The sequence below is a fragment of the Coloeus monedula genome (assembly GCF_965178545.1).
Source record: "Coloeus monedula genome assembly, chromosome: 10".
Classification (NCBI taxonomy): domain Eukaryota; kingdom Metazoa; phylum Chordata; class Aves; order Passeriformes; family Corvidae; genus Coloeus; species Coloeus monedula.
This window is the reverse complement of record NC_138790.1, coordinates 8,561,221-8,573,321: the sequence shown is the minus strand read 5'-3', so window position 1 is coordinate 8,573,321 and position 12,101 is coordinate 8,561,221. Positions and strand designations below refer to the sequence as shown.

General features: G+C 47.3%; 1 protein-coding gene across 1 annotated transcript in view; it reads right to left on the bottom strand.

Annotated features, from left to right (window-relative positions):
• Positions 1–11,472, bottom strand: part of SGPP2 (sphingosine-1-phosphate phosphatase 2) — a gene marked incomplete at its 5' end in the record, with an annotated part of 33,424 nt that extends 21,952 nt beyond the window's left edge. The window contains one exon of the mRNA XM_082287705.1: positions 11,260–11,472. Within this exon, the coding sequence (XP_082143831.1) occupies positions 11,260–11,472 (213 nt within the window). The remainder of the gene's footprint in view (positions 1–11,259) is intronic.
• Between the last annotated feature and the right edge of the window lie 629 nt (positions 11,473–12,101).

The following is a 12,101-nucleotide window of genomic DNA, read 5'->3' as shown; positions in this document are numbered from 1 at the left end:
TTTTTTTTTTAACTCGACACCAGCAGTTGTGTGCAGCCAATGAGTGGTAGGGGAGAAACAGAGCCTGTTTGTGACACGATGCTAACAGCCACAGGTCAGGCACACAGGGTGCCATAGAATCACTGCACTTGATATTTGGTAGTGCGGGGTAATAAAGTGATGTTTGCACTTGTTGAGATCCTAAAGCACTGTAAGTACAGCAGTTTCCTCCATGCACCTTCAGCCTGCAGTTAGCTCACATTTACTATCTACACCTACTGTTTCTGGAGTAGGCAGAGTGCAGTGCTTTGTGAAGTGTCTTCCCTTTTTATTCTCATTCCAACCCCAGTGCAGGAAAATCCATCACTATTATTTGTGTGAACATCTTCAACATTCCCAGAAATTTATTCAATCTCTAATTTTAAGTAACTCCTATCTTTAGACTTGGTTATTCTTAATGCACTCCAATGACCTGATGACTTCCACAATCCCTGAAGTCCTTTCAGCCCTCCATCTCCATTGCTATTCAGCCTGGATCAGAGAGGTTTTAATGGGCAGTGATTAAAGCTGTAGGTAAAGTCACAATTTTTAGAGCACTTCAGAAGCAAGATGTAATAAGCCTCAACAGTAACAGACACAGAAGATGGGTAATTCCACAAAAATTACCCTTCTCATCAGCTGTAAAATATCTATTTTGAAAAACCTCAAGTGCTCAGACAGCAAGAAACTCTCATGGATGTCTGAGTCTCCATAAATAAACTACTCAGCTGAAGTATTGGCACAGCAAATGGCTGTTGTAGGTCATGCCACATTTGCAGTCTCTGCACAGGGGTGGGTCACCCACACCAGGTGCTGCCACAGCACCCACCCAATCTCCCTGGAGCATGGGAGCATCCCCAACACATTCCTACAGTGCCAGCAGAGCAGGGCACACCAACACTATGGTGGCTCTGGGGAGACAATAACACACAATGACACAGCATAGGAGGAATCCATCATTCTAGAAACAATGTGTATATGTGATGCTTATCCTTCAAGGCTGAAGCAGAGGAACAGCAGCTGAACCACTAACATAATACTTTTTTTTCCCTAAAAGTACATTTTTATTGTATCTGTGCAAAGATACCACTCCTCACAATTACTCTGGGAGATCTCTTGTCAGAGAGCAAAACAGGCCCCAGCTTTTCCTGCCCTGTCTCTAGAGACAAGCTGTGCAGCATCAGACTTCTAAGGCTCCAAGTCTGACCCAGAGATCCCATTAACCAGCACTCTGTTCTCAGCTCTCAATTACTTCGGATCTTTCAGAAGATGTACATGTTTAATTGAAGTTCTTGAAGTCCCTTGCTTCCAACAGAATTGCCTTGCAAAAGATTAGGAATTTCCCTCCCAAAGCCCCTAATTATCACATTACATACTTATCACTTTAGGGATTTTTAATGTGGCAAAAAAAAGAAAATAAGAGAAGCCACCAAAAATCAGGCACAAAAGAAAAAGCCAAGAAATCCAATCTAGTTGTTGCTGTACACAAAGACAATATAAATCAGACAATTCAGCCCCACAGGACTGCACTGTGTGGAGTAAAACCAGTGGGGAAAAAGCCTTCTGGACTTCGGTATTTGGCATAAGCAGTCAGTTTTGCATCACTTTATTAACTCTACCCAGTTTATAAAGGAATCTGTCAAGTCAAAACAAAAATATTAGATATTGGTAATTAGATTTTGGAAAATAAAAAGCAAAACTCATTATCAAAGGCTTCAGCTCTTCCACCCAACTGCACAGCTTCATGTCACACACATTCAGTGTTTCCTGAAGATCCAACAAGCAGCCAAGAGTAGCCAATAACACTCCAGCACCTATGCATTCACCTTTCCTGGGAGCACCAACACTGCAACACATGGCTCCACGAGGAAGGAATAGGGTGGCCAGGAAACAGGGGCTGTGGCCCAGTGGGAGATCCTGGTGTGGCCATGAACCCCTTGCTGGGTGCACAGAACCCATGGTAAGGTGAAGGGGGAGCCAGCAAAGGAGGAATACAGAGTCATGGAATGGGTTGCAGAGGTGTCAGGAGACAGCAGGGGCAGGACAAAAGCACACAGCCCACAAAGTACACACAAGGAGCCCCAAGGCATGAAAAATACACCTAACCAGGCTCATACATATGTGCAGCTTCCCACTCTGTTTAAATGCTTTAAAACAAGTAATTAATTTTTTAGTCTCTGCAGAACATGAGGCAGCCAGTTTTCAGTAGCTGTCCAGGTTTACACAGTGTTCCTGGAGGGACACTTAGAGCCAACCAAACCCTCAGAAATGTGGAGGTGGAGACAAAAAGAAATCACAAGAAAATCCTTCTTAAATGCCATAAAATTTTGTCCGTCTCTGCTGTTAGCAGCAAGTCCTTGTTGACCAGCACACAGAGAGGACACATCCAGCTCCCAGCTGTTGTGCAAACAATGGCAGCAGCAGGCACTCTTGGCATAATGAGCAGGGATGTGGCCTGGAACCATCAGCTGATGCAGAAGCAAGACAATCATTGCATGAGATGTAGCAATGCTCAAGCTTCAAGCCAGAGAGTCACAGCACTTTCAGTGGTCTCAGGTAAAGAACCAGTAGGGAGCCTAAAAACCAGGCAGAATCCTTTCAGCAACTTCTTAACTCATTCGAAGTACCAAAAAAGGCCATTTACATAAAGCTCTCAGCAAGGTACCCCAGCAGAGCAGCGCTGCACAGCCACCAGCACCAGGGACAGCTGGAAGCTGTCACGCTAAAAGGGGATATGCTTTGCCAGACCAAAGGCTCAGACCAGTCAAATAGAAAATGGGAAAGGTACATGCAGGTCTCCACCAACACTGTCCCCCTGGGCACAATGCTCATCCAGTTAATTCCTCACACCAGCCACCACATTCTACATCAGCATGTGTTCATCCAAAGTCTCCCCTTCAGCCTGTAAAGGACGGTCAGCTGAGACAGATACACACATCTGCACATCAACACACACCCAGCACATTGAAGCTGCAATGGGTCCAGAACACAGTTAAGATACCTCAGTTGATGTGTGAAGATTTCATTTTTCAATCTTATTATTATTTCCCTTCCACTCTGATTAGTAGTTGGGAGGTAGAGTGAATTATAGGGTTTATTTCTATCTTGCTCTAGAAGTAACATGATTAGCCTCCTTCCTTCTACTGAAGGAACACATATAGAAGTACCAGAATCTGCCAAGTCATTTAAATATAAAGTGGAATAACGTAAGACTAGAGTTGACAGAGAACTTGTTTAGACAATTAATAGGAAGAATCAAGGAAAGAAAAATTGATTATGTTGTCTTCCTAAATGAAAGCCATCTTCAAGAAACAAAAGTAAGTCTCTTTCAGATACAAGGGGGAGTGGCTGCTAAGGAGATTGACATTGCTTGTGAAGGAACATGCCTGCAGTCACTGGACGGACAGCCTCACATTTCCTGACAGACAACCTAAACCAAGGCTGGTCCAGCTTGCCCACCAAGGATGATGGCTTACACTCCCATCGCTCTGGTGGGAGTTTGTCTAACCTGTCCTTACCGAACCAGAGGTGGAAACTCCACTGCTTGCTCCAGGCAATCTCCAAGTGCTTTGCTCTCCTGCCACCTAGACTGAAACTTTCTTGCTGAAATTTAAACCTATGGCTATTTTCTTATCTACTGCAGACAAGGAACAAATTGTCTCCTTCCTCGGAGGGCTGACACAGAAGAAGGTTGTTATAAGCATTCAAAAAGGACATAACTGTCCTCTCTTCCACTCCCCAGTCACCTGGTAATTCTTACAGGGGATACTGAGCATTTTCCAGACACAGCACCTAACATGCCTGTGTTGAATTACAGAGCCCAAAGACTAGATGTGACACTTCAGCAATGCTGAAGGAACAGTCCTGCACAATGTCATTCCTTCTGTGGGCAGTTTTCAGAGGTTTGCCACCAGTGAGCCACGTCAAACCTGTGATATCAGCTTTTTTCCTCCAAGAAATCTCTACCACATCTGTTGTTTTCCATTCTACCGTTGAGTCTACACCTTCTTCAATAAGTATCTGCACCTCTCGAATAGAAGTAAATTTTCAACCATACCTTCAGCTTGACAAGACTATTTGACTTCTGTTCTCATCCTCCAGCCTAACTGCAGCTTCTTCTAAATTCATCTCACAGTCATCATGCCTCTCATGCCTACAGTTCCAGCTAGTGATCTCCACACGGCTATGAAACCTGTTCTGAAGAGACTCTCATCACTTTCCATCAAAAGGTCTCCATCGTGGCACTCAAACTCACAGGCCATTTAACTTCCTATATTCCTTTCTTAGCAGATGCCTGGAGAATTGACATCCATGACTCAAAGAATCATAGATTAGTTTGGGTTGAAAGGGGGCCTTTAAAGATCACCTAGTCAAACCCTCACACCTACCAGCTAATATACTTTGGAGCTTTTGCTTGTTGCTCTTAAAAAGGCAAGACAATCTGACCGTCTCCACACAGTGGTGTCATGGGATCAGAATTATGTTTCACCCCTTTTCTCGCAGTGTAATTTTGAGCAACTCCAACAGGTCTGCCTTCCACCATGATCTTCAGACTTTTGAGCACACACCTGTATGCACCTTTCTGACGTGGAGGGGAATGCCTCTGCGTTTATTTCCTTGCCTGCTCTTTATGGAAAGCTGTTCCTCTTATGGTCATTCCCATTGCTGGAATAACTCCCGAGACGTCCACTTCTTGCACTTTTGTTTTGAATCACTGATGGGTGTTGGCAGCATTTTCCTGCCAAGAAAGCTGCACAACACCAGCATAAATAGGGCTGTGCACTTCTCCTTGAGGAGCTCACCTCCTTTATTCCTTGAGCCCTGCTTCACCAGGCAGAGGCTGGGCAGGTTGGACACTGCTGTTTCAGCTGCCCTGGCAGATGTGGTGGGTGAGCTTCTCGTGCACTTCAGCATCCTCCCACATTCCAGGAAGAACTGGCCAATTCATGCAGTATGGAAGCAATACAGCAAGAGAGGCAGGAAAGGGAAGGGCAGAAGGAAAAGCCTTCCTTCCTGCCTGTTTTACAGTGGAAGAACAGGTTTATTTAATTTCATTTTAATTTAGGAGAATTAGACTGCAATTTTGTGAGGTGCAACACAGAGCTTACACCTGGAAATGTCTGAGGAAGGTATTTTAAGGATTAGGTAGCACCAGTGTCTGTGGACAGAGGGAGGAAAACACAAGTTAAGAAACAGAGAAAGCAAATTACAGGCGGTTCAGAAAGATGGGGATTCCAGCTTCAAAATAGATATCAGATTCCTCTGAAACTCTACTGTACTTCATATTTCCAAAGGTACAGTGTTACTAAAACTGGTTTTGGGTAGAAGGATGTGCCACAAAACAGCAGTTTTCCAATTGCACAGCATTAGATGGCCCCCCTGCCCACACACCTACCCATCTCCCTCAAGCACCACCACCTCTTAGCTTTGGCTTCCTGCCAAAACCAAATGAGTCAGGGTGTTACCAGGGTTGCTGGATACCCAAGGTGTTCTGCAGAGATACTGAGAGGGAGGAATGGGAAGACTCTTGCTCGCTTTTCCCTCAGCACACCAGGTCTGACGAGATCCTCAACAGAAGCTTAACCTAACCTAGTCCAACCCAACAGAAGTTTACAGGAATGGCCAATGACCATGGAGAACCAGGACTTCACTGTTACATTTCTTTTCAGAGCAAAGAGCTTGTTCTCACCCTAAGATTTTATTTCAGAAATTAACTACAGCCTGGAAGACCCCTGTAAGGAGGAAGGGACATGTTCAAATTGCAGCTGTGGCTGTGGAGAGGCTCGTGGGAGGACACCTCAGCAGCCAGCCTGCCCCTGGGAGGAGAGCTGCAGATAAGATGTTCTTAACTCACTTGCTGCCTCATTATTAGTTGCAATTAGTGCAGGCCATGCCAATGTCAGCTCTGTTTCTGATGGAGAAACACACAAGGAGACCGACATGTAACCTGATGTTGCCAGCAAGTGCTGCTTCAAGGATCTCTGCTGGATCTCCTACCCCACTGAATGAGCCACTCTGTGGCTGCAGCCCCCTTGGCACAGCACTGTTGGAACTATTTGGCAGGTGCTTGCCAGCTTCAATACTTCAGTCAGTGCCAGTTCAATTCTCCCCCTGGCACCTCACACCTGCAGGTGACATGGGGGTCAGCTGCCCTTCCATAAGGATTCCCTTCCCCTCCCTAGACCCTTCCTTCAGTCTTTGGCTTACCCTGCCCTCTGCTTCATGCCACTCATCCGGGTGGGTGGGCTGTATATTTGTCAGGGAACAGATTCCTCACTAATGTCTCTGGGCCCTTCCCCCTGCAAACATCCAGGCTTTGCTCTTGTGGCACAACTGAGGTGTCTGACACTGACTCCTCCTGTAAAATAAAGTACCCCAACACTCTCCCTTTGCAAAGGGAGATGGTAATGGGAAACACTAAAGGCAATACACCTCATTAAACTGGTGGATATAAGTAAGCAGTTATAATGCCATCCAGTGGAGCAAGCTGCAAAGGGGTAACAATGACCTGGCCTGGGGTGATAGTGACCATTTCCTGTGTGTCAGAACCCACAGGCTCACGGAACCCTATTAACAGTGGTTTGCAACTGCCAGCTGTCTTCGAAAGGAAAGATTAAACACATTTTTTGTTTGTTTTTATATCTAGTAATAAATATTCCAAAATTTAGTGATAAAATAAAACAGTAATAAATCAGCAATTTAGCTCCATTTAAAAGCATTACATCTAGACCAATAGGAGTTTACCTTGGGAAAGTAAATTACAGGTGCTAACTACGCTGAACTGATATGAAACCCTTTAAATCAGGAAAGTGAACAGACATTTTAAATAAAAGTTTCATGATTTAGACAACACTACCTGTACCTTCTAGACCTCAGATTTACTTGCCATAGCAGTCATTAGTCACCTTTCACTGCTCAGATGACACATACACATTCCCTGCAGAGCATAAACACAAGGCAAAGTGAAAGAAATGGCTGTCCAAAGGAATCTCCCAGAACACATTTTCTCTGTCTTCTTATCTGTTAAATCTACTCCTGTTCTCCAGAGACCCAAAGGAGAAAAACGACTGCAAATTAGATTTTATCATTCTGGTTGATATCTGAACTAATGGCCCAAGACATTCAGCAGAATTATAAAGAAGTAAGTGGCTCACCTCCAAGCACTGGAATTAATCCTAGGATCCTGACAGCTCCTCATTACAAGGTCCAGTGGCCTCCAAAAAGATGACTCAGGCTGTGAGCCAGGAAGCACTGAGTCATGAAGCACATCATCATCATTGGTGTAAGGACTCAGGCTGCCCGCACGGCCCCTCGTGTGCCCCTGTGCCAGCACCCACCCAACCAGCAGCCACTCTCTCAGCAGCAGGCACCACACAGGATATCTATTGCAATCAGCACAGCTTCACAAACTTTTGTTAGCTTCAGGTGTTTCTGCAGCAAGATCCTGAAGATGAGACGGTAACAAACAGCACACACCTGTCTCTGCAGCCTGTTCTCTGGAGGGGATGACAGGCTGCTCCCTGGAGAGAGGTTTAAACCTTAAACCAAAAATTGGACACATGCAGGATGGTCAAGCTCCCTTGGCAACCACACCAGGTAGGGGAGATCTGAACATGGAGTACCGGAACACAGGAGTGATGCTGGGGAACATGAGCCTTGTGCTCAGCCCATTGAAATAAGAAACTGGATCTCATGTTTCCCCAGCTGCAGCTCCAAATGGAGGAGCTTCCAAAAGTTCGGCTGTATTCTCTAGGAGGACAAAGTGTTAGCACCTGAGGCAGAAATGCCTTGCTGCCTGTCCTCCTAGCAGGGCTCCTGGGCTTTTTTCATAAGGGTTTGCTTCTCCTGCTGAACCTACCACCAACTTACTGCTGCACGGAAAGAGACACAATGTGAAACCAAGTAAGCCTGCAAAACAATTTTAAAAGAAAATGCAAGACTCTGAGGCTGATGAAAAAATCTATTGCAAGGAATCACCACAGAAGACAGACCTTGACTCAGACTCTAGAGCAAGCACGCTTCAAATTACCAGTCATCCCATCACAGCAAAAGCAGTGTTTTCATCTATATCTTGCAAGTAATTCACAACATTTTTTGGGACTGTGCTGAGATGAATGTGCAGTTTGTACCTGCCTTCTCTGTTTCTGTTACCATCACCTGGCTGTTATCCTGGTTATTATCCTCCTCACCTACGGCACGAGCAAGAACCATGCAATCACTAATCATCATCAGGCAGGTTGTAAACATTGCTCCAGTTCGGAGCAGTTCTGACGGTTAAGGAATAACTACAATGTAAACATGAACTGTACACACTCAAAGGCAGGAAGACATATCTTGAGATGATAAAGCATCCGGGAAAAGAAGAGTGGAGAAAGGCAAACAAATCTCTACAAAGAACTTTGAGTAGAAGATTACTTTTTTTCTTTGTTCCCTTTCATTCAGGCTATCAATTTCAGGAGCAGGAGATTAGAGATAAGCAAAGCTCCACTTTTAAAAAATATGTAGCCTTTTTTTGGCCGCTCAGAGGACACCAGAGAAGGCTTCAGGTAGTAAGTTGGTGTTTTTAAGAGCACAACTTGAGGATTTCATACAAAGTGTCGGGAAAAGATACCTTTTAAGCTGTTCCAGAAATAAAAAAAATAAAACTAATAATAGAAAGCAGCACAGAAAAGGAAGTAGTATTAGCTAGAGACAGGATAATTACAAGCAGTTTCTCTCTTGTCTTCTGTAGTAGTAGACCAAGTCAGTTTCTCCACTAAAAGCCCATAGATTCAATGCCTAGTCCAAGCCAGGACATAAACCCAGTTAGTGTGTTGGACTAGCACCATTCTGTATCTTCCACAGATACCAGAGTTGTCATGTGAGGTATTAAAAAGTGTTTCTAAATGGTCTGGTAACCAAGGAACATCAAGAACATGGGCTAGGTGACTGATTCAATGTTTAAGAAGCACATGCAGCCACAGCTCTCACATCTAAGCATTTCATTCCTTGTCTCATCTCATGGCAACTCCTGTGGGGCAGACAGGACTGATTTACAAAGATTCAGACACACAGCCACTCATGCTGCTGCTGACCACTGTAATCAGGCCTTGTGGCCTTTTTTTCCTTTTAACATTTAATCTCCAGGTTAAAGAAGATGCTGAAGAATCACGAGCTGTCTTTTTACCCTCTTGAGGCATCCTGTTTTCTCTCCATGCAGTACAGCATCTCTCCCTACCAGGTGTGTCCATCCCCTCCCAAACTGCCACCAGCTACCAGCCCTCAATTCCCTCTCCCCAGAATCTCTCCAGCTGGGCCACCCTGGCACACAATCCAGCCCATGTCAGATGCAGGGACCTGAGACCTGGCACTGAAGAAAGGGGGAATGTTCTGGAGAGATGGAGCTGTGGCAGTCCCATCATCCAGTAAGCCATTCACATCATCTTCACTGCATGCAATATACTCTGTTTTTACAGGTATACCTTAGTGATTGTCCAAGAACTTATGTGGGAGAACCTGAGAACCTTGAAGACAGTCGTGACAGTAAAGACAAAGCAGTGTGAAAGTTACTACCTCATAGAAATCAACTTGACAAGGACTTTGAAACTCCCAAGTTTCAGGAAGGGATGGATGAGCACAGAGCCACACAAGGTCACCAGGAGGGAGATGCAGGAGCAGCACTTTAGCACCTTTCTGCAAACACGTGCAGCTAACAGCAAGAAAATGCCACTGTCCATAGAGAATTTATGGGCAAGGAATTTCCTATGTAAATGAAACTCCTAAACCGGCTTATTTGCAGATACATCAGGGTAACCCCAGGTCATTTAGCAACAAAGCAGGGGGTCTGAGCCTTAGCCTAAGGGAGATCCAAATTCACTTTTCACATTTCTTGTCAGGTTGCAGAAGACCCTCCTTGTAAAAATGGACTTTTCATTTCCAGTTTCGATAAAAAGGAACAGAGAGACCCTGTCTTTTATAATTCTAATCCTTCATTGAAACACTGTTCAAGCCATTACTCCCATCTGCATTTTGGGGATGTTTGAACCCAGCTTTCGTATTTCAGAAGTGAGTGTCCTAATTCTGCGGAAACAAACCCTTCTGCTACTATCTCCAAGTTTCACGGAGTCTCACCTGGAACCCATTCACCCTTCACATAAAAGTAATTGTGCCTTACTTTGTGAAACCCAAAACAATAGCTCAAGGTGAACAGCTACATTCACGGAGCATTAACTTCGACGGGATTTTAGTATCAACACTGCTACGTGAACTACGTCGTTGTTCAAAAGAAAGCAGTGATAATAAATCTTTTAGTGAATTTTCTGCATAATTTACCCGAAATAGAGCTTACTGTAGTTCAGAACTGAACAGACTGCTCAACATCTAGTTGAGAAAGAATCAAGAAGCAGCTAAGGAAGAATTTTAGATGCTTGAAATGAGAATCTGGGCACTGGATGTGAAACAGGGAAGGGCAACATAGTATGAAAGGGAAGGAGTGGTAGAGTTGTGACATTCACGGCTGGTCCATGTTTATATTGCAGGTAGAGTTTGGAAGCCCATTATCACACCTGATTTCCAAAAGGCACCACAAGGCGATCTGCTAATGAATTCAAGTCATTACAGTAAGAGAAAAAGCAGGTCGTCCGACCTGTACACATGGGTTGCATCATATCTTCCCTGTTCCTTTCTGATACGCAAGGGAGTTACAGACAGTGCCGGGAAACGCCGCGACCTGCCTGGCCAGCGGGAAGCGCTGGGCGCTGAGCCTGGCTCCATGGCACCTCGGCTGCGCTGAGCAGGGACGAGCCACTCGGAGCCCAGGCCGGGCGGGGCCGGCTGCGGGCACAGCCCCACCCGATGCGGACAGCAGGGGCCGGGGACAGCGCAGCACCGCCGCAGGTGCGCCCCGCACGGAGAGAGACCCGCGGGGAACAGAGTTGCTCCCTCCCAGCCGCATCCCGGGGCGAGGCTGCGGTGTCCCGCAGGCCCCTCTACAGGCAGCTCCCGCTGGCACCGACCGCCCCATTCCGGGGGCGTCAGCGATGGGGGAGCGCGGAGAACCCAAAGACGCCTCCCCCGCGGGGCCGGGATGGGCTGCGGCACTGCACAGCGCTCCCCGTTCGCAGCCCAAACCCTTTTTCCCTCCTCCCAGCACCGGCCCGGGCAGGCGGCGGGATGCGGGGAGACCCTCCCGGGGCATCCCTGCGCGCACAGTGCCGGGGGAGGCTCTGCTGAGTCACAGCCGGGGCCCCCCGCCGCACTCACCTGCGGGCCGCGGCCGCTCCGCACCCCGCCGGGGGGAGCGCGGCCGCCGCCGGCCGGGCAGCGCAGCGCGCCCGCTCCATTGCAGGCGCCGCGGTCCCGGGGCCCCTCCGCGGGGTCGCCGCCGCCCTCGTCGCCGGCGAGGAAGAGCCCGCAGGAGCGCTGGAAGCGCGCCACGGGCTGGGAGCAGCGCAGGGTGCCCAGCAGGCGGGCCATGCTGCCGCCAGCCTCCGCGCAGCGCGGCCCCAGCGCGCCCCGCCGGCCGCGGGCAGGTGCGCCCGCCCCGCCCCTCCTCACAGGTGCGCCCGCCCCCGGCACAGGTGCCATGACCCGCCCCGCACAGGTACGCTGCCCCGCCCGGGAGCGCCCCTTGCCGGCCGGGCCCTGCGCTTCCCCTCCCTGGCTCCCAGCCCCGCGGCCCCTCCTGGCGAGGACAGGACATTCAGCGTGTTCCTTTCTTTGGTGTTTTTCCTGCCGTGATGGCCTTGGTAGGAAAAACAGAGAAGAATATAATCTGTTTCTCTTTCATTAAGAAAGCACCACAAGGTGCTTTCTTAACTCGAAGATAGAATGCCCTGAATCACACTGAGATCTTTGGGAAAAACACTTAGACATGGATGCCCATGGCTCATCATGGGCTCATCTCCCGTCTATTCATCTATTGGGTGTAAAATATGCCCTGGGTTGTCCCTGGTTTCATTTTGTCCAGTTTTGGAATCAGCTTTTAATTCCTTTCCCAATTATTTGCACACCTACATGTGTACATCACACATACACATACACCTATAAGGATATATCTTTAAATATTTTCTCCCTTGGACACAGCTGCGGAGTTTCCCACAGAA